This window comes from Lissotriton vulgaris, chromosome 6 (genome assembly GCF_964263255.1).
Source record: "Lissotriton vulgaris chromosome 6, aLisVul1.2, whole genome shotgun sequence".
NCBI lineage: Eukaryota > Metazoa > Chordata > Amphibia > Caudata > Salamandridae > Lissotriton > Lissotriton vulgaris.
The window spans coordinates 1,007,649,574-1,007,672,680 of record NC_141694.1 but is presented as its reverse complement, the minus strand read 5'-3'; the positions used below and the strand labels follow the sequence as shown (position 1 = coordinate 1,007,672,680).

The 23,107-nt window shown below is 47.8% G+C and overlaps 1 protein-coding gene across 2 annotated transcripts in view; it reads right to left on the bottom strand.

The window, feature by feature from the left end:
- ABCB10 (ATP binding cassette subfamily B member 10) overlaps nucleotides 1-23,107 on the bottom strand; it is a 1,632,094-nt gene that overhangs the window by 1,573,643 nt on the left and 35,344 nt on the right. For both annotated transcript variants that reach the window (XM_086927071.1, XM_086927070.1), the window contains exon 2: nucleotides 15,931-16,131. In XM_086927071.1, the coding sequence (XP_086783197.1) occupies nucleotides 15,931-16,131 (201 nt within the window). The remainder of the gene's footprint in view (nucleotides 1-15,930; nucleotides 16,132-23,107) is intronic.

Below are 23,107 nucleotides of genomic sequence, written 5' to 3'. Positions count from 1 at the left end.
TGGGCGATGTAGAATTCCTACAATACGCCAACTTTAGACACACCACAAAACCACAAAGTGGCTATGCCTGCACGTTTTTGTTATTTCTCCACAGGGACTCTTCAGATGATCACATCCAATATAACCCTAGTAGTAGTTTGGGTTCTGACTGTCTCCGTGAGGCTTCGCATTCTAAGATGGCGCCCACCTTCAGACTCCTATTCCGGAACTAGAATAACTTTTCCGCCCTTCGACCTGGAACCTTTTATGAGGATGATTGTACTAAAGGCTTCAGCTCCCACACTTGGCTGCTGGTCTGCCGACTGCCATGATAGACCGTTCTCGGGCATCCGCCCTTTATTTACGAGGTAACCGCTTGCTATGGGACCATCACATGGTTCCTTTTCCATGCTATTACAGTCTTGCTAATATTAAACCCTGGACGTCCTGTCTCCCCTTTCTCATCCCATAGAAGTACAAACGTGATAACCGGACCAATCGGGACAAATTTCTGTCCTTTCCGGATTTCAAAACGGTAAGCGCAAATTCACTGACATGCTACCACAATAACTCCCCCACCATCCTCCCACACGTCACCTTAATAGAATCTAGCATGTTACTCCATGGTCACTGTTCGACTCTATACTACACAGAGCCACAGCTCTTTCTTTCTAATTGACCCGAATACCTCACAATCCGACAGAAACCAATCCAAACGCACAATCTTTCGCAATCTGCTCTCAAATTTTTCATAGTTCACGAGACTTCCAGGTTAAAAATATTATACCTACTGCTAGATACCGCCTGGGCCCATTCCCTCCCATCATCCTACTCTGATCAATATACTCCAGCTAAACAATTCCACCTTTTTTTTATCCCTCTTCCTTCCATCACCTTTGGACCTGAATTTCTAACGGGTTATGTAAATATGTTGCCACCCTTTATTGATGAATTGCATTTTCTGATTTCGTATTGTGTGTATATTTGGAACATTATGCTAATATGTTGCCTTGTATGCATACTGTCACTATACCCCTGTATTGACATGGTATTTCTCCATCCTCCATGCTGACACCGTAATTACGTTGCAAAATATGTATCTTCCTTTGACTGTCTCCTGCTCTCTGTTCGTCTCTACATCCATACCCTGTCTACCCGCCCATACTTTGACTCATATATAATACTCCTTAACCAACCTTTTTTCTATTATTATGCTCCATTCTACAACTTCCTGTCTTTTTTCCAAACTGCACTCAACTGTATACGGACACATGTGCTTTGTGACTATCTACCATGATATACCTTATTGGCTCTTTATGTTGTGTATAAAACCAATCACTGCTTTCTTTCAAAACCCTATTGGAAATGCACCTCTTTGTAATTAATTGTTGTAATACTTCTTTGTAAAACCTTGTACTGTACATACTGCACATTCTCATGTGTAAATGCACAGCCCTGAGGAAGCCCCAGGCCAGATGGCCATGTAAAGGGGGCGAAACATGTGTTGGCTGTTATCTCTTCCTACTCACCTGAGAGGAAGTCTCAGTTTAAAAAATACTGCGCATAAAAAATATTACACATAAACATTCGTCTATTGGAATCTTTCTGTGTTGAACCATTATTTCTTTAAATTTGTCCTGCCACTCTCTTGGAACTTTCTTGCTGCCAATGAGATTGGGGTCCCCCACTGTCAAGGACAAATACTCTACTCGAATTACACTCAATAATGCGTTCAGTTAAGGATTGGGACCTTTTTTCCCCCTTCTTTCATGCTGAAGTCATAACTTTTTGCCATACCTTCATGTAATGGAAATATTTTCATAATCGTTTTTATTCTTGTGAATATTATATTAACAATGACACAGAGTAAATGATTATATAAATTGATAATAATTATACTAGTAATTATGATCATATTAAGTACACCAAGTAACCTTTATAAATGTTTTAATTTATTTTTTCGGAGCTGGTGGTGAATGACCATGCAGCATCAAGAAAACAACTGAAACAAGCACATCCTTTACCTCTGATCCCAAGTGTATAATTCATTGATGGTCAAATGTCAAACATGGAGTTACGCACCCGTAGGACTACTCATCCTGATAAACTTTGTTAGAGGTAGCTCAAGTAAGGAATTACATTCCACTGTTAGACATTGCGAGAAATGTGGAAAGCAACACAGTTCCCCAAGTATTTTACCACAGGAAGTGCAGGCGCCTATTTAATATGAAGAGAGATTAGCAGACTATTAAGCAAAAGCTGAAGCCAGTGCCAGTGATGATGCCGGAAGGAGTGAGTGCACGAGTAAACGCTTAAACAGAAGATCATCATCAAAGCCAAACGTTATGCTGAAGAATGTATATTTTGTGGAAAGATAAGATGCTACAAGGGAACATTAACATATGAGAAATTACTCAATACCATGGAGATTAGAGTTGACAAAAGGTTTAGAGAGTATGCAACCATTATTTGTGATTCAAAAATATTAGTTTGTAGTAGGGACATAGTGGCTGCAGAAGCCCATTATCATGCTTCTTGTTATAGGAAATACACAAGGATTAAAGCAAAGGAGAAAGATCATGCAACTAGCATTCAAACTGATGATCACCTCAGAGATATGAATTATGAGACATATGAGGAAGAATTTCACTACATTAGAACTGTGATTATTCCTAAAAATGAGGTATTATGTATGACGACTCTTACTGAAAGGCTTGAAACCCTCATGACAGGCAGAGGAATGTAGGGAATAGACAAATGAACCAAGAATCATATTAGAAAGAGAATTGTATTCCAAAACGCTTTCAAGACACTGGCCTTTGAGACCTTTGCACTGAAGCAGACATGATAGCAGAAGAATCAATACCATCAGTACTAGAAGGTTCTATGTACAATCGTGCAGTTTGAGTACACAAGTGCGTGTAAGAAGCTATGTTGAGACTTGCTTGGTTTGAATTTATACCCTGGGTGGAGAAGAATTACGAAGAGAACATTCTGTAGTCTACTCCTTCATTGAGTATGCTAATGACTTTGCAAAATACCTATTCCAACAGAGATTAGACAACCTCTTGCAGAATGTTGCCTTTGCCGAAGTAAAACAGCTTTGGCATGTATTCCTGGAACATCTCTGTTATGACAATGGAGATCTCTCTGTATTTTGGATTTTGTATGTGGATATTGTTGAAAATGTCTTGCTGGCTCAGCTGTGAGCTGCTCAAGAAGAAAATTGGCATTTACATCTTACCGCCATACACTATAAGATCCGAAGATGTTTTGCGTCTGACAGGATGAACTACACTAGATATCTCCCTATAAACTATGCCGAAATTACATTACTTGCAGTGAAACATCCAAAGATACACCACAACTTCATCAACGGATACTTTTCAGTTCAACTGTCTGGTGTTAATCCATTGGGACAAATTCCAGTCAATCAAGCTATAGAGATAACAGTCAACAAAGACACACAGACTCCAGGTGGTACGACAAGTTCAACCTCAAGGCGGGTACTGTGCAAAGATATTATATGATGGCTGAACACATAAGTGCCTTTTTCGGGTCAGGTAAGGAAAATGGTTCATAACAGATCAGATCTCACTCAGGGAGACCTATATAAGTCACAGATTGAAAAAGACGAAGATACTGTTACGAGAGCTTTTAGTCTGGTTCAAAGCTGGATAAACCCATTTGTAGGGCCACGTGCTCTCATTAGTCTCTACGTGGAAAAAAGGCATTGAAAGACGTAGCATCCAAAATAATGGATGGGCATGAAATAGGTGAACAGTGCAATACAGACTTCAAACTTGAGCGACTTAAGAATAATCCACCTAGTAAGAAGTTTCATGACCCAATAAAAATGAACAAACTAAAAACCTTCACTAACATGTCCATGAAGAAGGCAGTGAACAGCAATTGCAGGACCATGATCAAGAAAGCAGACAAAGCACTATTTGGATCAAATCCTTGTGACAGCACAGAAACAGAACCTTCAAAAAGGCCGATATACTCTCTCATCCCTTAGGACCTTTACCATGGCTTTAACAACTCAAGAAGGTCTGTTGAGAAAGACAAACAAAGCTGTTTTAGCAACATACTTGCAGAAAGTGTTACCCCTTCTAAGGGAAATACCTGGGAATCCAGCCACGCTGATTGATGGTATGGTTCTTAAAGAGAGTAAAAGTAGAGTAATCAAACTTTGGTGAGGTGACCATGCCGGTCTAGTCCATGGCTTTGGGGGAAGGAAATAGGAGTCAAAGAATCGATATGGTGTTTGATACATGCAATAGGATGTCTATTAAGAACAGCGAAAGGACAATCATAGGGAAAGAACTCGGGCAACAGGTACAGAGCATCTCACCTTCCCAGATTGTCAGACAGTGGAGGAAAAAAGCCAGGTAAAGAATAAAACAACACATTGCATTTCTTGTTAACGAATGAAGGAAACAAGAGTATTTTGTAAAACCTGAGGAACTGTGAAGATAAATACTACAAAATCACATCTGAAGGGAGTCACGAAGTGCCTGATCTCATCAGTACACATGAAGAAGCAGATGGTTGTTTGTTGCTGCATACACTGCCAATGAGGGTTATAGGCAATAATAAGCTCCGATAACACAAATGTGCTTATTATGTGTTTGGGGTTCAATGACCGAATCATGGCTAATTGTTTCTTGAATGTGGTATTAAAATACACATGAGAGTCCTTGATATCGGGGGAAAAAAGCTTCACCTCTTAGTGAAAATGTTAGTCCAGCTATGATATGTCTCCCCACGTTTACCGGATGTAACACAGTAAGCGCATCTGTGGGAAAAGGAAAAGTAAGTACATTAAAAATCCTGTCAGCCTACAGACATACAAAGGAAACATTTTCTCAGCTCAGGGACAAATGGGATCCCTCTGGAGAACTAATAGACAGCGTGGAGCGATTCTCACGCTTGCTGTATGCATCAAAATCTTCCGTTCATAATGTGAATGACTTGAGATATCACCTATTCTGCGCAAATAAGGGTGATAGACAGTCATCAACTTCCACCTTGCAGGAACTGTCTAAAGAAACATACCAAACGTCCGTATTATCATGGCACTATAAGCAAGAGACGTCAACAGGCACCAAGTCTAATTGGGAGAGGGTGGAAGTTGGAAAAACACAAGGGAGCAGAGCAACTGGTAGTGGACTGGATGGAGGGGCTGCCAGCACTACAGGATGAGTTAGACCTAGCTTGCAACTGCATTAGGAACTGCAAACTGCCAACATGTCTGCGGTCAAAATTCCCTCAAGTGCACTGACGCACAAGTTACTTACCTTCGGTAACTATATATCAGTAAGAAACATTAGTAGTGATAGATTCCTTACTGTAGAATTACCCCCAGGTTTCAGACTGGATCGAGAAAGTTTTTCGTCAGCAGTGCCCCTGTGCGTCGGTAGGTGTCATCGTGCGACAACGCGTGCGGTGTTGGCGCCGGGATGACATCGTTGGCGCAGGGACGACGTCGCTGGAGCTACTTAGACACGCCCGAGCGCGCTGACCATTTCTGTACACGACTTTCCACGCCAGGAACACACAGTCATGCAAGAAACTGACCACTGGTGCCATGAAACTAGGGCCCTGAAAGGTATGACCTTAACCCTAATAGTCAGTTCGCAGAACAGGGAGGATGGGTAGGGCGGTAAGGAATCTGTCACTGCTAATGTTTCTTACAGATATATCGTTAACGAAGGTAAGTAACTTGTGCATCTGAAAGAAACACGTAGTAATAGATTCCTTACCTTAGAATAAATACCCCAGCAATACCAACCCCGGGTCTGCAAACCAAGATCACACCAGAAAATCCTGAAGAACAGAACAGCCAAAGAAGCTGTCTCTCCGGACTTGGCTGTCCAGGCAGTAATGCTTGGTAAACGTGTGCAGCGAAGCCCACGTAGCTGCCTGACAGATGTCATGCAAGGTAACTCCCCGTCTCAAAGCAGTAGTGGCGGCCGTCACACTAGTAGAATGGGCGCGTAGCCCTGCCGGAGGCTCCTTTTTAGCCAAGGAATAACAAGCCTTAGTGCACAGAATGACCCATCAAGAGATGGTCTGCTTGTGTACGGCCCGACCTTTTTTGGCGCCCATGTAGCCAATAAAGAGCTGGTCATCCACCCAGAACTTTGTGTGCGGTTCAGATAGAAAGAGAGCACATTGGAGCCTCTCTTCCTCTTTGAGGGATGCAAAGGCAGAAAGAAGGTGGGCAAAGTGATGGTCTGCTCGATGTGAAAGGCAGTGAAAACCTTTGGTAGTAAAGAAGGACAAGTCCACAGAACAACTTTGTCCGGATGGGCTAAGAGAAATGGAGGCTTAGAAGAAAGCTTGGAGCTCACTCACTCTTCTGGCAGAGGTGATGGCCACCAGGAAAGCAGTCTTTAAAGTGAGAAGACAAATAAGACAGTTGTGAAGTGGCTCAAAGGGAGCACACATCAGATTAGTCAGAACTAGGTTCAAGTCCCACTGAGGCATTATGAAAGGAATAGGAGGGAAAAGATGAGTGATGCCTTTTAAGAATCTATTTACAACAGAGGACTTGAAAAGAGAAGGCTGATCTGGAAGCCGTAAAAAGGCTGAAATGGCCGAGAGATGGCCCTTGATGGTGCCCAGAGCATAGCCCTGCTGGGCCAAAGAAAGTAGAAATAGGAGGACCTCTGAAAAAGGGGCAGAAAGGGGATTCACAGCCTTTGCTGTGCACCATGCCAAAAATGTATTTGTGGCAGGGTTGCAGGAAGGGACCGGAGACTTGTTCTTGATATATAAGGTTTTATTTTAGTGACGGATTTCTTATAGCATGACGCAAGTCTTTCTCATGAGAACTCGGCAGGATCTGTGTTAGCGGTTACCTCACAAGGGGGGTAGGCTCTATGGCTTGGTTCTTCGTTCAGCACTCTGTCCTGGTCCTTCTTTTCTCTCACCACCGGCCATGCAAGAAAGAGAGATAGAGGAGATGCTGTCAGGACACTAGTTGTCTACCGGGTTACCTAAGAGGAACCGGGGAGTGAAGAGGGGTCACCACTGTCAACATGTATTTACACTAGGGTTTTATACATGGGGCGTGAAGAAGGACGGTATGGAGGATAGGGTGAAAAAGGAGATGAGGGAAAAACGGGAAAAGGAACGGATATTTGCAATATATACGCGAGGTACTAGCCAGCCGTTCACAGCACTACGGAGGAGAGTCTCCCCGCCTCCCAACCCAGCCTGCAAACCGCTGCCGTATCTGCTTAAGCCACACTCCTCCCTCTGGAGTGTGACCCGGCGCTTCGCGGGGACGTTGGCCTCCTGGCTCCGTGTCGCCTTCCACGCTCTCTCATCGCCTCTCTCTTCTCCCGTAACCGTCGCCTTCTCCGGCACCAACACACAAACTCCATACACCTCCAGGATGTCGTCACACTCCGTACTCGGGACTTCCTGGATTTTAGCTAATCCCACGGTTCTGACGTCAGTCGGGGCGCGGTCTCGTAGTCTGCAAACGCCCAATTAAAGGAGCCATGTCCCATTTCTTCCTCTTGCGATGATAACGGATGTCTGTTCGTACTCCATTCGTTCTGGAGGGAGGAAGGGGAGGCAGAATCAACAATCCACCAGTCACTTGAGGGGGAAGCCCCCTCCACCCGCCTGTTCTCCCCTTTACAGTATTCCACCTGCAGCCGTATACTGTTTTAGTGGAGGGACGCCTGGCTGCCAAGATGACATAAACTTCAGGAGGCAGGTCAAAAGACATCAACTGCCGCCACTCAATCTCCACGCAAGGACGTGGAAGCTTGTCAGGTTTGGGTGGAGGACCCTCCCCTGCTGCTGCGACAGAAGATCTTCCCGAAGAGGCAGACGGAGTAGGGGAATCGATCACCATGCTGAGTATCTCTAGATACCATGCTCTTCGAGCCCAGTCCAGAGCCTCAAGAATGACTTGGGCCCAGTCGCGCTTGATCTTCAGCACTCTGGGTAGAAGTGGTATAGGCGGAAAGGCATACAGTAGACCGCAACTACTCGTGACGAAAAGCGTCCCCTAGCGAGTGTCGCCTTGGAAATTCCAACGTGCAGAACTGATGACATTGCGCGTTCTCTTCGGTGGCGAATAGATCTAATCAAGGTGCTCCCCACTGCGGAAAGAGACCTTACACAGCGTCTAAGTTCAGACGCCATTCGTGATCCATCATGCACTGGCAGCTAAGTCTGTCCGCCGTGTCGTTCAGAGAACCTGCCAGGTGTTAAACCACAAGGGAAATGCTCTGATGTTCCAGCAATGTAGAGAGGCGCAGAGCCTCCTGACATAGGGTCCACAGCCCCACCCCACCCTGTTTGTTGCAGTACCACATGGCAGTGGTGTTGTCTGTGAATACCTGCACTACTCTCCCCATGACAGAGGGAAGGAAAGCCTTCAGTGCAAGTCGGATAGCCTGAAGCTACAGAAGATTGGCCTCTGATCTCTGCCTCTCCCATGTGGCCGCCCCATCCCAGGAAGGAGGCGTCCGTCACCACAGTGTGCTCTGGTTGGGTAAGGGAGAGGGATCTGCCATTGACCCAATCGCGATTCGTGAGCTACCACTGCAATTGTCGTGCAGTGCCCTCCGAGATCTGGACGTGATCGGACAGGTTGCCCTGATGCTGTGCCCACCTGAACTTCAGGTGCCATGCAGAGCCCGCATATGCCAACTGGCATGATCCACCAGAAGGATGCAGTAGGCCATCAGGCCCAGAAGCCGAAGGATCACCCGGACCGAAACCCAGGATAGAGGCTGAAAGATCGGAATCATAGCCTGAATATCCTGGACTCGCTACTCGGGAGGATAAACCCGAAACTGCGCCGAGTCTAGAACCGCTCCGATGAAGAGGAGCTTCTCTGAGAGGAACTCCGGTGCAACTTCGGCACGTTGATGGAAATCCACAGCAAATGCAGGAGGTTGGCCGTAGTCTGGAGGTGGGAGACGACTGCCTGGGGCGAATCCACCTTCAACAACCAGTCAAGATAGGGGAAGACTGGAACCCCAATCTCCGCAGATGAGCTACGACCACCGCCATCACTTTCGGGAGCACCTGAGGGCGCTGGTAAGGCCAAAGGGGAGCACGGTAAACTGAACATGCTCATGGCCTACTGTGAACCGCAGGTAACACCAGTGGGAAGGCAGGACGGGGATGTGGAAATAAGATTCCTGCAAGTTCAGTTCTACCATCCAGTCTCCAGGGTCGCGAGCAGACAAGACCTGAGCAAGCGTCAACATCTTGAACTTCCCCTTCCGGTGACATCCCTGATGTCCAAGATAGCACGCAAGCCCTTGTCCTTCTTGGGGACCAGAAAGTAGTGGGAATAGCAACCAAGACCTACTTCTGGCCCAGGAACGTGCTTGATGGCCCCCTTGGCCAAGAAGGGCGTGACTTCCTGCTGAAGAAGCGCAAGATGGTCCCCCGGCACGCTGTGGTACCGAGGTGGCATGGCTGGAGGGGTAGTTTTGAAGGGGAGCGAGTAGTCCCTTCGGACCATCTGCAGCACTGACCTTTCCAAAGTGATGTTGCGCCAGTGGGGGAAGATGATGGCGTATTCTGCCGCCCCATGGCGTTTGATGGGCATGAAAAGTCGCACTAGGAAGGCTTTGAAGTGGATGCTGCGGGGTGGAGGTGGCTGACTCGCCCACTAGCCCCCAAAACCACTTTGGCGGTTCCCACGTCCACGCTGAGGTTGTTGCTGCGCCGGCCTGTGCCTCTGGAATGAACGTGTTGTTGCACCCCTTCCGTGGCGAAGAAAGTAAGAGCAAAGCAGAAGGCGGATGAGGTAGAGTGGCTGAGAGGCCCAAGGACTTGGCCGTAGCCCGTGAGTCCTTAAAGCGCGCCAAGGCACTAACCGCTTTGTTGCCAAAAAGGAGAATGCCATCAAAGGGCATGTCCATCAAGGTGTTCTGGACATCCCCCCCAAAAAGCCAGTTGTTCTCAGCTAGGCGTGGTTGCGAAGAGTCCCAGTCGTGGAAATGGCCCTGCCCAGCAAGTCGGCGGTATCAAGCCCACAATGGATGGTGAAGTTAGATGCATCCCTCCCAGCTGCAATAGCTTGGGTGAGTACCGTCTGGGCCTCCTCCGGACAGTTGGGCAGCACCTGAGCTACCATGTCCCACACAGAGTGGGAGTAACGGCCGAAGAGGCATGCGGTGTTCACCAACTGCAGCCCTAAACTGGCAGATAAAAACAGCTTCTTGCCAAGCTGCTCCAGCTTCTTGGATTCCCTCTCCGGAGGTGAGGAAGGGAATGCGCTGTGGGATGCAGAGGCTTGGAGAACCAAGCTCTCAGGGGTGGGTTGTTGGGAGAGAAAGAGGGGGGTCGCCCGGAGTCAGGCAATGGCGTTGGGCCACGTTCCTGTCCACAGGAGCCCCTGTGTTGGGCCTGGAGCAAGTGCCCAAAAGAACGTCAGATAGTGCATCCTTAAAAGGCAGCAAGGGCTCTGAAGAAGTTGCCGCCGGTTGAAACACTTCAGTCAGGAGGTTAGTCCTGACGGCCACTGTAGGGAGTTCGAGGTGGAAAGCCTCGGCCGCCCCATGCAACATTTGCCACGGAAGGAGGAGACAGCATGCCAAGGTCAGGTGAGGTGGCGAGACCACTGGCATCCCCTTCCTCCAAAATCTGTGAAACCTAGGGGGTAGAAAGGCCCCATCAGCGTCGATCGACTCCATTCCAGCGCCTCGTCCGGTTCAGGGCTGAAACCGGGGATGACTTTGGCGGTGGTACCGGACGACGTCTGAGGTGGTGCCAGAGGCGGGGTAGACACCGGTGGAGGTGTTATCAGGTCAACCGGTGTTGCATAGGATCAGAGCCCGGATCCAGGGGGGTCCTGCGGCGCCGGGGCCAAAGCCACTGGCATCGGGAGAACAGGACCCCCAGTCGGGCCCGCGGGACCCGAAGGCACGCCGGCGAGGCCAGACAGCCCAAAGAGTCAGGCCATGGCAGCAAGAAACTCTAACATCTGTGCAGGCGTCGCCAACAGACCTGGATAGGGTGGGTAGGCCGGCGGCGACGTCGAGGCTCCTTCGGAGCCACGGGGGTAGCACCCTCAGCTGCATCGCACGACGGAAGTCGAAGAGCAAAGGTGCTTCTTCGACTTCCTTTTGGAATGCTTCAACTTACCTGACCCAGAGTGCAAAGACTGAGATCCAGAAAAACGATGGTGACGGCTCTCGACCTCCCACGGGACGGGAACCTTGAGCGGCGCGGAGCCGACTGCCGGACTTCCAGCAACTTTCAGGACCACTCCTGCAAAGTCTTTGGCGTCATGGCCCGGCAGTCAGGGCAGGACTTGGAGTCGTGGTCGTGCCCAAGGCAGTAGAGACACACGCGGTGCGGGTCCGTCACCGACATCATGCGGTGACAGTCCGCGCAGTTCTTGAAGCCGGGCATCCCTACGACACCAGGAGTCGATCGACTAAGAAATGAGGTAAAAGGCCTCGAAAAAGATCAGTCAAAAATTGACTGGGGGTACTTGCTCTTCCCGGATCTGCACTTGCTGACACGGAAAAATAAAGTACTGACGTCAGCGGCGTCATCCCGGCGCCAACGACGCACACAGAGCAGCGCGACTTCCCGGATCCAGTCTGACCCCTGGGGGTAATTCTAAGGTAAGGTATCTATCACTACATGTTTCTTTCAGATATGTGCAGACTTCCCGCCAGTGAGAATCAAACAGACGCAGAGCATGATAACACTTATGCGGAAGAAGATAATAAAACGATGATGGTGAAGAATGTCAATGATAAAATTGTGTTTATGTTCACTCATGGCATACACTGCCTATGTACGATGTAACAACTATTATTATTTGAAATTGAAAATTTGGCATATAATCTTTATCAATATATTAGGAATACATTTAAGTTTTATTTTTATTAAAACAATTAATAATCAATTATTTTTAAATATTATTGAATGTAACTAATCTGGAAGGATTCGATTGATTTTTCTCATATTAGGATGAATTTGTATGCTATTTATCAAAAATATGAAAACCATTAATTTACGGCTATGGGTGCTAATCAAATAATATCAGACAAAAGGCAAAGAGTGATGACTTGCTATTACATATTTTCCATCTCTGAACATATATACCTCGCAAAAAAAATCATGTTACAACCCATCGCCCGTGTGGTACCACCAATGGCTAAATTTGGGCTCCTGGTGAATGGCCTTTAGGAACAGTCCCCTACAGTGACAACGCAGGTAGGATTATGTGTGCTCAATGTTTTAATAAAAAAAATTCTTGTAAACATGTATTTTTTATGTTAATTTTACAAGAGCCAAGATGCAATCCAGACACTGCTCTAGGCCCCTGCTGTCACTTGAAACCCACCACATCCCAGGCAGACAGTGGCCATCTTAAATTGGGCTTTGCCATTCAACCTAAAATCAGACTCGAAGATTGCCCCCTACTGGTGCCCATGAATGCGTAAGCATGTGCACCCATCTTTGAACAGTCTTTGTTATACTTTAATAAAAGTAATATCTGAATGGTTGCCCATGCTTACGTGACAACAAAAAAACATCCAAGATGGCCTCCTGTGTATCCGCAAGGAAGGCTTCGAGTGTTTTTGACATACTTTACTATTCTTTAGCGTTCCAACACATTGGTGCTACATGTTTGTAGGAGAGTAGGGTCTGCTTTCCTATGGTCACCCCACATTTTGCTTTTTGCTTCACTGGTTTTCGACTTAATGTGGCTGTGGGCCTGCTAATCAGACTCACAGCCCTGCTGTTCTCTCTTTAAATTCACAACCATGTACTTTAGGTACATTACCAATTTGGATTCGGTCACCTTATGAGCCCCCGTACAGTGTACTATAGGAACCCAGGGCATAGGTGTATCCAAGGCCTACCAGGGGCTGCAGCATATCTTTTGCCACCCCTGGCTGGCTATCCAAACTGACACAACTGGCTGAACAGGATTATTAAATTTTCGTTGTATTTTAGCTTTCTCCTTTTGGTCTGTTTTTGCTGTCATTTCATACCTTATGTTTTCCAGTGCGTTACTGCCTAGGAATTTTTTTACATACAACTGGCTGATCACTCAGCTGGGGCAAGGTCGTGTAATCACCCCTTGCTTAGATATAGTATACCTATATCTAAACCTATATCTGGACACATATATACCTATAAGTCACTCCTAAGGCAGGCCTTAACAATCCTGGAGGCAGAGTGCTTGGTTTTATGTGAGATGGTGCTCTAGCATGAGCTGAGCCTGTCTGCAACTTTCGGAACCAAGTCCCTATAGCTGTTCTGGGATATTGCCATACCATATACTCTTAAGTGCATTATAATCCTCGCGGTTACTTGCTAACTTTGGTTTGGCTTTATCAAAACATGTTGTGTAAGGTGTCATACGCTTTGGAATACTACCCCCTCGCCAGTCCTAGCGACTGGGGTAGCATTCCACCCTTCTAGAGGGAGAAGACATGTTACTTTCCCTAAACGCGGTTAAATCTAGCCAGAGCCTCAGCATCACAAAATGGATGCTGCTGCCACAGACACAAGTCTGGCCTCCTGCTGCTGACCGAAACTCCGGCAGGGGAGGCCTGGACAAAAGGTTTCCTGTCACAGGGAGGTGTTACATCACCCCAGACAGGAGATTGTGGATTGGGGCAGGGAGGGCTGAATGAAACTAGACACTGCCTGGGGTGCACAAGGTGTCCCAGGCAAAGCCCAGTTCAAACCGGTGCTGGGGCACTCCAGCCCCAGCTCTGGCGCGAAACTGGACAAAGGGAAAGGGGTGTAACCACCCCCTTCCTGGGTCCCACCCATGGGAGGGACCTAGCAGGTGATCCAGCTCCTTGATTTGGAATAAAGGTAGGAGCTGTGCCTTGGCACATCAGATCATCCTGACTGAAATTTTGAAACGAAACTCTGGACCCTTCGACATCCTACTCATCGTAGAAGACTGAAGAATCTCCCTTGTGGTCAAGGAGTGGCCACCCTGTGCAAGCAGGCACCATCAGCGCTCAAAGGTTTTCTTTGTTGTTGCTCCCGCCGGAGCCCGAACGACAGAGACCGACAAGAACCGGACTTCCAGACTTCCAACAGCCCGATCCACAGTCCCAGCAAAGCTGAGACCCGTGGAGGCGACGAGAGACGTGGGACCGGCCATCTTGGAAAGCCAGCAAAGTGCTTCCCGTGCAGCTCCCAAGGCACCCTCGAGGCTGTGCATTGGGGATTGAGAAGTCCCAGCCCCGAGCAGCACTTGCACCAAAGATCACCTTCCACACTCACCGAGTGCTGCGTGGGGCCCTTTTGCATTTTTCCTGCTCGACGCGTTGTCCGGTCACTTGCCCGTTGGCTAGTGACCTCTGAGACAACGAACCTTTGAATTTAAACTGCTGGTCTGGTTGCTCCAGACTGGCCCTCGCTCCCCTGAAAAGGAACCATCCATCAGACCTTCCCCATCTGATCCAGAAGCCATCTTCGAATCCTGCGTGGGTTGCATTTGCCAAGGCTTGTTGACTCCGATTCGAGAACCGACACCGCCGACAGCGAGAGTCTTCGTGAGACAGCTCGTGTCCACCAGCTGGTCATCCTCGATCCGTCCTGGTCAAAGTGGCAGCGGAGACAAGCTTCACGACATCACCTGATCGCAACCTGACATCGCCTGGTTCCTTCCTGGTTCCACGCTGGTCACTAGCTAGAGACCTAGACTCTGTCCCCTCTGCTTTCAGGTACTCTACATCTTCGATCCACCCTCTTCTCTCCTGGCCGCCTGCAGCATCTTCATCTCCAGGCTCCATAGAACTCCACGACGAAACCCGACGCACTTTGGCACCTATGCACCCGCTTCCTGTGGGTTAGGTAACGAGAGTACTCCGGTGCTCCTGTAGTGGTTTACACCTCTAGTGTCCTAGTTTTAAGTGGCTAAGTTCTAGTCCAGTCGAAAGACTACTAGAACAGTAACGTTCTCATTTTTATGCACCATTGACTTGTATGGTAAACGCGGTTGCCTATAGACACTGCACCCGCATCCTGTGGGCCTCCTATGTCCTAACCCTCGTTAGTCCAGTGTAGGCCCAGCGATTCTCAAGGCCCTAGGCCTTACCATTGTTCGTGACGTGGTACTTATACCACTATTTTAGTATATGGTTTGAGTGGCCACCAGGGCCTATCCATATTTGTGCAACTTTTGTATGCTGTATGAAGTTCCTTGTTTAACGCTTGTGCTTCTGTGCTCATAAAGAGTTTAGGGGATTATTCTAGTAATAAATACATATTTTGTAATATTTAACTTGTGTGGTGTCCTTTCATTTGGTACTAGAATTAGTGATCATCATATACCAGGCCATTTTCTCTCAATGTTTCTGCTGTTCGGCAATGGGAAAGCCAATAGCCTTGTGGGCCGGACAGTAAACGCCATTTCCATTGATTTTACTAGTGCTGGTTTAATTAAAGATGCATTCAAACATCCATTCAACTTGTCATCCAATGTAACTGCTAAGTTAATTGGTAGGTGGTGATGTGGAGCATTTGTAAACTAGTGTACAGCGTGATTTAGGAGCTCAAGAATATGAAATGAAGAAATTTAACAGTGTTAAAGTTTTTTACATACCTCATATTCAAGAAAAGCACATCGTGAAATTTTGCAATGTAAACTCCTGCATATATTACAGCGAACGCTTTTCGTTTAGACCATGCTGAACTTCAGCAGGGCTTTCCATCATTTATGCTCCTTTGTACAAAATCCTTGAAACCACAATATATACAACCACTTTACAGAAGGAAACTGTCAGCCCATCGTGCCTCACACCTTTTGTGCTGCTGGTAAAAAATGTTTTCAAACAGATTCTTAATGTTGAATCATGACAAAATCCTTGCATAAATAACACATAGGTAATCCAAAAGTATTTGTAGAAAGATTTCCTAAGAGGTTATATTTTTGATACAGTAAATAAGACAGTAGTGGCACTCTGTCACCTGAGGTTTGCATGAGGTAGACACGAAAACCATTGGCTGCAGCACCCAACAAGAACACTCCACTGAGCAATGTACAGAGATTGGTCAAGTTGGCAGTCACATCTTCAGAAGGGTTGAGATAAATTACGTCAATCACTTTTCCTAGCAAAAAGGGGGCGGACATGGTGATGACACTGGATACTGTGAGGAAGCCAATAGCAGCTGTTGAAAAAGATAGAAAAAGAGGATTTTATTTAGGCTATGGTGATCATTTTGGCATGAAGACAATCAGAGTATGATCATTCATTCATGTTATCTAGACACGTTTCCTGCTATTTCAAAAATAGTAGTTATCTAATGTGAAAGAAATAAATATGTTACCAAACACTTGAAGCACAGAAACTATTCTTCCTAAGAACATACTCTTAACTTTAACACAAATATTTGCACTGCTTAACTTTCTACCGTACCGCAAAAATGAAAATCCCACACTAGCGTTTCTGAAAATTGTAGACCGAGTGAGTGGGCGCAATTCTATGATCAATGAATGGAAGGTGTTCAATGAAAAATAACTGCTGCCATAGAAAAAAACGCACCAGACTTCAGTATCACAGATAATTAACCACGTTCAGAAAAAAAGTATTTCTAGATCAGGCACTTCAAATAAATGTTATGTGAATCTTGTCAATGCGTGAGATCAACTACTTTTAATATTTAAATAGTATACCTTTACTCATCTCCCGCAGGTCCAACACAAGCTTGCTGCTCTGTTCTGAACATATTTTACTCAATCGGTTGAGGGCTCTCAGGTTAAATTTAAGGCAGTTTATTTTGCTAATAATACCCAAATAATAACAGGTGCCTCAGCCCAGGCCCTTACCTTTTACCGGTGACCGGTCCACCAACCAGTCTAAGGTCCTACTGAAGCAGGCTTTGCTGCCTCGTCTCCTTAGCTCTCTTTCTTACTTTTGCGGCTTCTCTTGAGCTGCTTTTTCCTCTTTTCACTTATCGAGCTATTTATTTTATTCTCGCATGCCATTTTTCACGTGATCTCTTTTGCCTTTCACACAGTTTCTGCTTTTAGCTTAAGCTCTTTGCAGCCCATTTTATGTCTTTGCGAGGCATGCATCAATGGAGTATGGAGTGGAACCTCTGTGGAAGCTCCGCCCATTATCCGCCCATGTTTTTAATTGGCTTGAGTCATTGATTTTCGTAAATTCTGCCATCTGATTGATTATGAGGCTTGTTAGTCCCTCCTTATTATGGCTATGTCGTCATTTGTTCACTCTCATGGCTACTGGCCCCTTTACTTTGAGTGTTACACAGTACGGTACGTGTTATTTAGACTGTGAGCACTACTTTGTCCATGCCTTCTCGCCCCCTTCTCAACCCTCCATAACTCAGTTGTCCGTGCTCCCACCCAGTTGTCTGTGAGGCAATGCAATAGGTCTGGCGTGAATGCAAGTACTTTTGCATTGCAAATGCTTTTGCATTTAGGTCGAGCCCATAGCGGCAGTGAGCATGCACTGCTTGCACTGTTTTGTTTGGTCTCTGTAAACAGCGCCACACTCCAGCGAAAGGCACGGCCTCCTCCCATCTGTGACACGGCTGTGCCGCTGCTTAACATTCCCGGGTGCGCCCGCCCAGGGGACCCACCAGATACAGCAGCACCGCCGCTTTCCCAGCACCGAACATGGCCGAGGACAGGAAGGACACTGGAGCCTGGGTGCTGCTGGTTCTGTGCCCAGCCCCCTGCAGCCCACTGCGCATAGGAAGTAGCAGCTTTGTCTTCCACCTTCCTCTGCCCCACATCAACAACATTCAGATTGCTCATATAAAGCCGCTTGACATTTTCAGTTAATTGCCTTATGTTGTTTTCGCTTTGCGTCTCCCCAGTCAGTGTGCCACTCCATGCAGATCAGGGCTCGAGTCGGGGGTGCGTGCAGGTACACGGCGTCCCCCCACTATTTTCACAGGGTGGACGCCGTCCCTCCCCCAGCCAAGAATCTGGGCCCCATAGAAATATGCTGAACGTGTCCCGGTGTAATTTTCAGACACCGGGACACGTTCAGCACTTGACGTCATGAGGTCATTTGCATATTGACAGTCTCCCCACTTATTTTTATAGGACTTGTGCAGTGATGCAGATAATAGGTGTGTGTGTGTTTAGAGGCATACACAGTGTATTTGCTGGGAAGTTAATGTCATGGTAAGTGTGTGTGGCATCGATCACAACCTTCCTTGGTAATTTATGCCCAGGTCTCTTACCTACACGCAGTTTTTAGACCACGCCTAGCTAATAGTCCCAGGTGACCAGTTATTAGGCATATCTGCCACCTTGTGGCTGGAGAGCAAAGTGTTTTTGACAGCTGTCCACATCAGCTACCATTGCTGGTAGACACATCCCTGCCAGGACCCCGGCCACAGCCATTCGCTCTAATTTACCCTGAACATAATCCGGTTCCCTTTGCAGCTTTAGAGTACAGGTCTACTTAAAGGGATGTGTTTTTTTTCAAAATTCTACATCACTTGCCTATTGCTATACGTTTTTCATATGTGAAACACACTTTCCAGTATCCATTGGGTAATGGAGAGGAGCTGTGGTCTAACGGCCAGAAGTGCTACCTTTGGAACTAGTGAACCAGGTTACAGTCCCGGCGTCGGCTCATCAATATTCTGTGATTCTGCTCAAATCAATCTCCCCCGGCCTAACACACAAGAAATTAATCTAACCTTGCGTATTGCAATATCATTTAAAGCGCTACAGTGCCCTTGGCCAAGTTCGCGCTATACAAACTGATAAATAAACACATGTTATAGAGACGAAGACTAATACTGCACGATGGACACTTTAAACACTGTTGGGAGAGTGAAGATGGGAGGGGCATGTCTGACAGTGGGAGCTTAGCAGCCAGGGCTCGAGTCGGGGATCCACGCAGGTGGACGGCGTACCCACACTTTTTTCACAGGGTGGACGCGGTCCCCCTGCCAAGAAGCTGGTACCCACAGGAATATGCTGAACGTGTCCTGGTGTAAATTTCAGACACCGGGACACGTTCAGCACGTGACGGCATGAGGTCATTTGCATGCTATCAGTCCCCCCCACTTCTTTTTATAGGACTTGTGCCCTGCTAGCAGCTATGCTTTTGCTATCTCGCAGAGAATCAGTCTACATGCTTCTATCAGTAGAACAGATGGATCCTTATTTTGTTAACAAAGAAGGCTGCACAAGAGACGGAGGAAGGAGTAGGGGCAGGCACCTGATCAAATGGTTTGCCACGTCCTTGAGGACACACACGGAGCTAGATTTAGGCCCATTACGAGGCAAATGGGAGCGGGACCTAGGGCGGGCATGTCGCCGATAAAGAATGGGAGAAAATTCTTAAAAGCCCAGTGCGCATCCCCAGAAATATGCGCTTTCGCCAAATCCAACTCCATATTGTTCACAGGACCCATCTCACTCCTGACCTAATAAACAAATACTTCCACAGATCCGATGCATCCTGCCCCAGATGCGATGAGCTGGGTGCAGACCTTCTTCATCTCCTGTGGAACTGTCCAGGGCTGGGCACTTACTGGAGGGACATTAGCGAGCTACTCGGACACGGTACCGGGCGCATCATTCCCTGTAACTGGCCTGAATACCTCCTGCATCATTTCAAGAGACCGCCCAAAGATAAGGTGTCGTCCCGCTTCCTGGATAAGGGGATGGTAGTAGCAGCGCGCCTCCTCACGAAGAGGTGGAAGGCACGTGACCCACCCTGACCCACCCATCGTACAGGCATGGACCCTGTCCCTCCAAGCATGGGCCTGGGCGGAATGGACTACCATAAGACGGGAGGAAACGGTGGGGCTCTGCAGGGAACCTATTGCAGAGTGCTGGGAGCACATGCTTAATGCTTTACAACCTGTAGAACGGTCTGCGAGCGACGGGGTAGCAGGGGATTAGGTAGGCACACTGGGCAATGGGGGTGCACAGCGGGCAGTACGCCTGACTCTATATTACGTCTCTTGTTCGGTGCAACGCACAGCTCTGTAACGCAGAAACAGCTGAGATTGGAAGCGCGTGAGCGCCGGTGGTGCGGGGGGGGTTAACAGGCAATGTATATATGTCAATGCTCCGTCCATCATCCCTTTGGTTTTTCTTTGTTCGCCCTAAGTTGGCAGGGTATGCTCAGACGTGAGTTCCTTGCTCATTTTGCCACTGGATTCAAGCAAGCCCGGCTGAAGACGGCTGTAATGCCAGAAACCGGTCCTGGGAAGCTTGGTTCTGGTCCAGGGAAGACATGGCTTGGCAGTTCGGGCTGGACTGTTCCCATGAGGCACAGGGTCAGACTGATTTGCATATGGCCATGTCTGAACTGGGGTGGCGAGTGAGCTAAAGAACGGTGATGGATTAAACCCAGATCAGTTGACTGGGGGTGAGTGTTTGTATTGTCATCGCTCTGTCCATCATCCCCTTTGGTTTTTCTTTGTTCGCCCTAAGTTGGCAGGGTATTCTCAGACGTGAGTCCCTTGCTCACTTTGCCACTGGATTCAAGCAAGGCCAGCTGAAGACGGCTGTAATGGCAGAAACCGGTCCTGGGAAGCTTGGTTCCGGTCAAGGGAAGACATGGCTTGGCAGTTCGGGCTGGACTGTTTCCATGAGGCACAGGGTCAGACTGATTTGCATATGGCCATGTCTGAACTGGGGTGGCAGAGTGAGCTAAAGAACGGTGATGGATTAAACCCAGATCAGTTGACTGGGGGTGAGTGTTTGTATTGTCAACGCTCCGTCCATCAACCCCTTTGGTTTTTCAATGTAGATCTGTGCTCATGCCGCTGTTTGTTTAGATTTGATTTGGTCTTTCACAGTTGTTATATAAATATCATCTCTGTACACAGGGCTGGGGTATATGGACTCCCCTATGTTGCGGACACACCCAGACGTTTACCCTGAACCTTGTGATACTTATATGAAAAGTTGCAGCGCCTAAATGACATGTTATTCTGCCTATGAACAAATGCTTGACTTAACCAATCAGATGTGAAGTATTAAATGCTGCACTTCTTGTAATACTCAAATAAAATAAAATGCCAATAAACAGATTTGACAAAAAAAAAACAAGCATTTACAATGCAATAGGTCTCGGGTTAATTAAGTTTGAGCTATTGGCATTGCTTAATATTGCAACATTAATTGCACCAAACGTCTATAAATTCTAGGCCAAAAAAATGTGTATTTATTTTTTGTAGCAGTGGTGGCATCCTGCGCTTTAGATGAATATGTTTGAAAGTAAAGTGCGCCACACTGCGACTGCTACAATAGTTATTTGTGGATGCGTTAACAATTGATGTGTGCACTGATGGCTGGTGGTGTGTGTGCCTGTAGAAATTGTGCACTGATGGCTGGTGGTGTGTGTGCCTGGTGGAAGTGTGCACTGCCGGCTGGTGGTGTGTGTGCCTGGTGGAAGCGTGTACTGACGGTTGGTGGTGTATGTACCTGGTTAAAGTGTGCACTGACGACTGATGGTGCCTGTGCCTGGTGTAAGTGTGCACTGACAGTGTGGTTGTGCGTGTGGTGGTGCGTGTGGTGATGTGTGTGGTGGTGCGTGTGGTGGTGCGTGTGGTGGTGTGTGTGTGTGTTGTTGTCTGTGTGTGCACGCCCACACATGTTCGGCAATGTTGTCCTCAATTGTATTTATTCAAACCAATTTCTTAATTTTTAACAAGTGAGCATTAAAACCTATAAGAAACACGCCTCAGAAACCGGGGGGCGGGGCACTCACAGTGACTGTGAGACAAAGTTAGAGCAACTGTACAAGTTGCATGTGGGAAATGGGTGCCTCCCCAGGGAAGCCGGTACGGGACATAAACACAGTTGCCCCAAAGCCACAGGAAACCAAAAGCCTTTTCTCCTGTGGGGTTAGCAAAGTACATTTCTGTTAATGGCGTACGGTCCTGCTAGACGCACCTTTCGCACCCCCGGTAATTGCGGGGGAGATGCAACTTGTAAGTTAAGTAGTAGTTAGACGAGGAGACTGCAGGGGGAGGGAGGCAGTTGCTTCCCATTAACAAAGGCGCCCACCGGATGACATCGGTACTCGTAATTGTATCAGAGGTGCTGACACCGAGGATTACATTACAGCCCATAGCCCAACCTTTTGAGTCTCCAATAAAGTATAGCCAGTAAAGTATAGCCGGGAGGCCGCGGGCCAGTGCAGTCTAGGCTTGAGTCTGACTGGGAGTGACCGACGACAAGTGAGTGACTGTACTGTCACTCACTGACACTTACGGTCGGTCCAGAGTCGACTCCCGACTGAGGCAGGCCAGGCTGGCAGCTGAAGGAGGAGGCTGTGGCGAAGCTTAAACATTACATTAATGAAGAGAGACACACCTGAGGTCGAGGCGAGGTGGTACCATCCGGACTCTGGAGCAAGTCTGCTGCACGGCCTGCGCTGAGAGGTGCCTGCCAGGCGGCTGGCTGTGCAGAGCGCCCTGTGACAAGTGAGTGCCACTGGCTGCTGACTGAGTCATAGACACTGGGTGACCAGTGGGCGGCAGTGACTTGTCCTCCTTGGTGGTGGCCTACGTGACCATGATGCACTGGGCAGCCAGTGGGCCAGCAGTGACTGGAGTGTCAACGAGGGCAGTAGAGATGAGGAGATCGACGAGATGAGGACCACCAACATTTGTCGAGAGACACAGGCAGCATTAATCCGACCACTGGCCAGCCGAAAAGAGCGTGTCACATCACGTCACCTCCCCCACCCCCAGCATATATGAAACCGTGCGGGGGGCTTGGCAAAAAATGATGCCCAGGGCCGTCATTGGTAGCGCTTCAGCGCGCTACAAGATTGACGGCCCTGGGGACCCCCCCCCCCAGTCAGCCCGCACACATCATATTAACAAGCTAGGTGGTGAGCTGTGATGCAAGCGCTGTGCTCATGTGCAAGGTGCGCTTGCACTTACAATGTTACACAATCATGTGTCGCTCGTGATGAATCCATGCATATTTTGCTTAGACTATATGGGCGGGGTCATCATGTGCTCACAGGCAGGCCCTCATCGGTCCTCCTCCAATGAGCAATTGATGTGCTAGCTCACGCAGCGGGCTCTTTTGCCACTGGACCTTCACGCCACGGACTCATCATGGTCGGCGCCACCCACAGCCAGTAAATTGCGCACACTACTCTAAATACCGCCCAAAAAGTAGCCC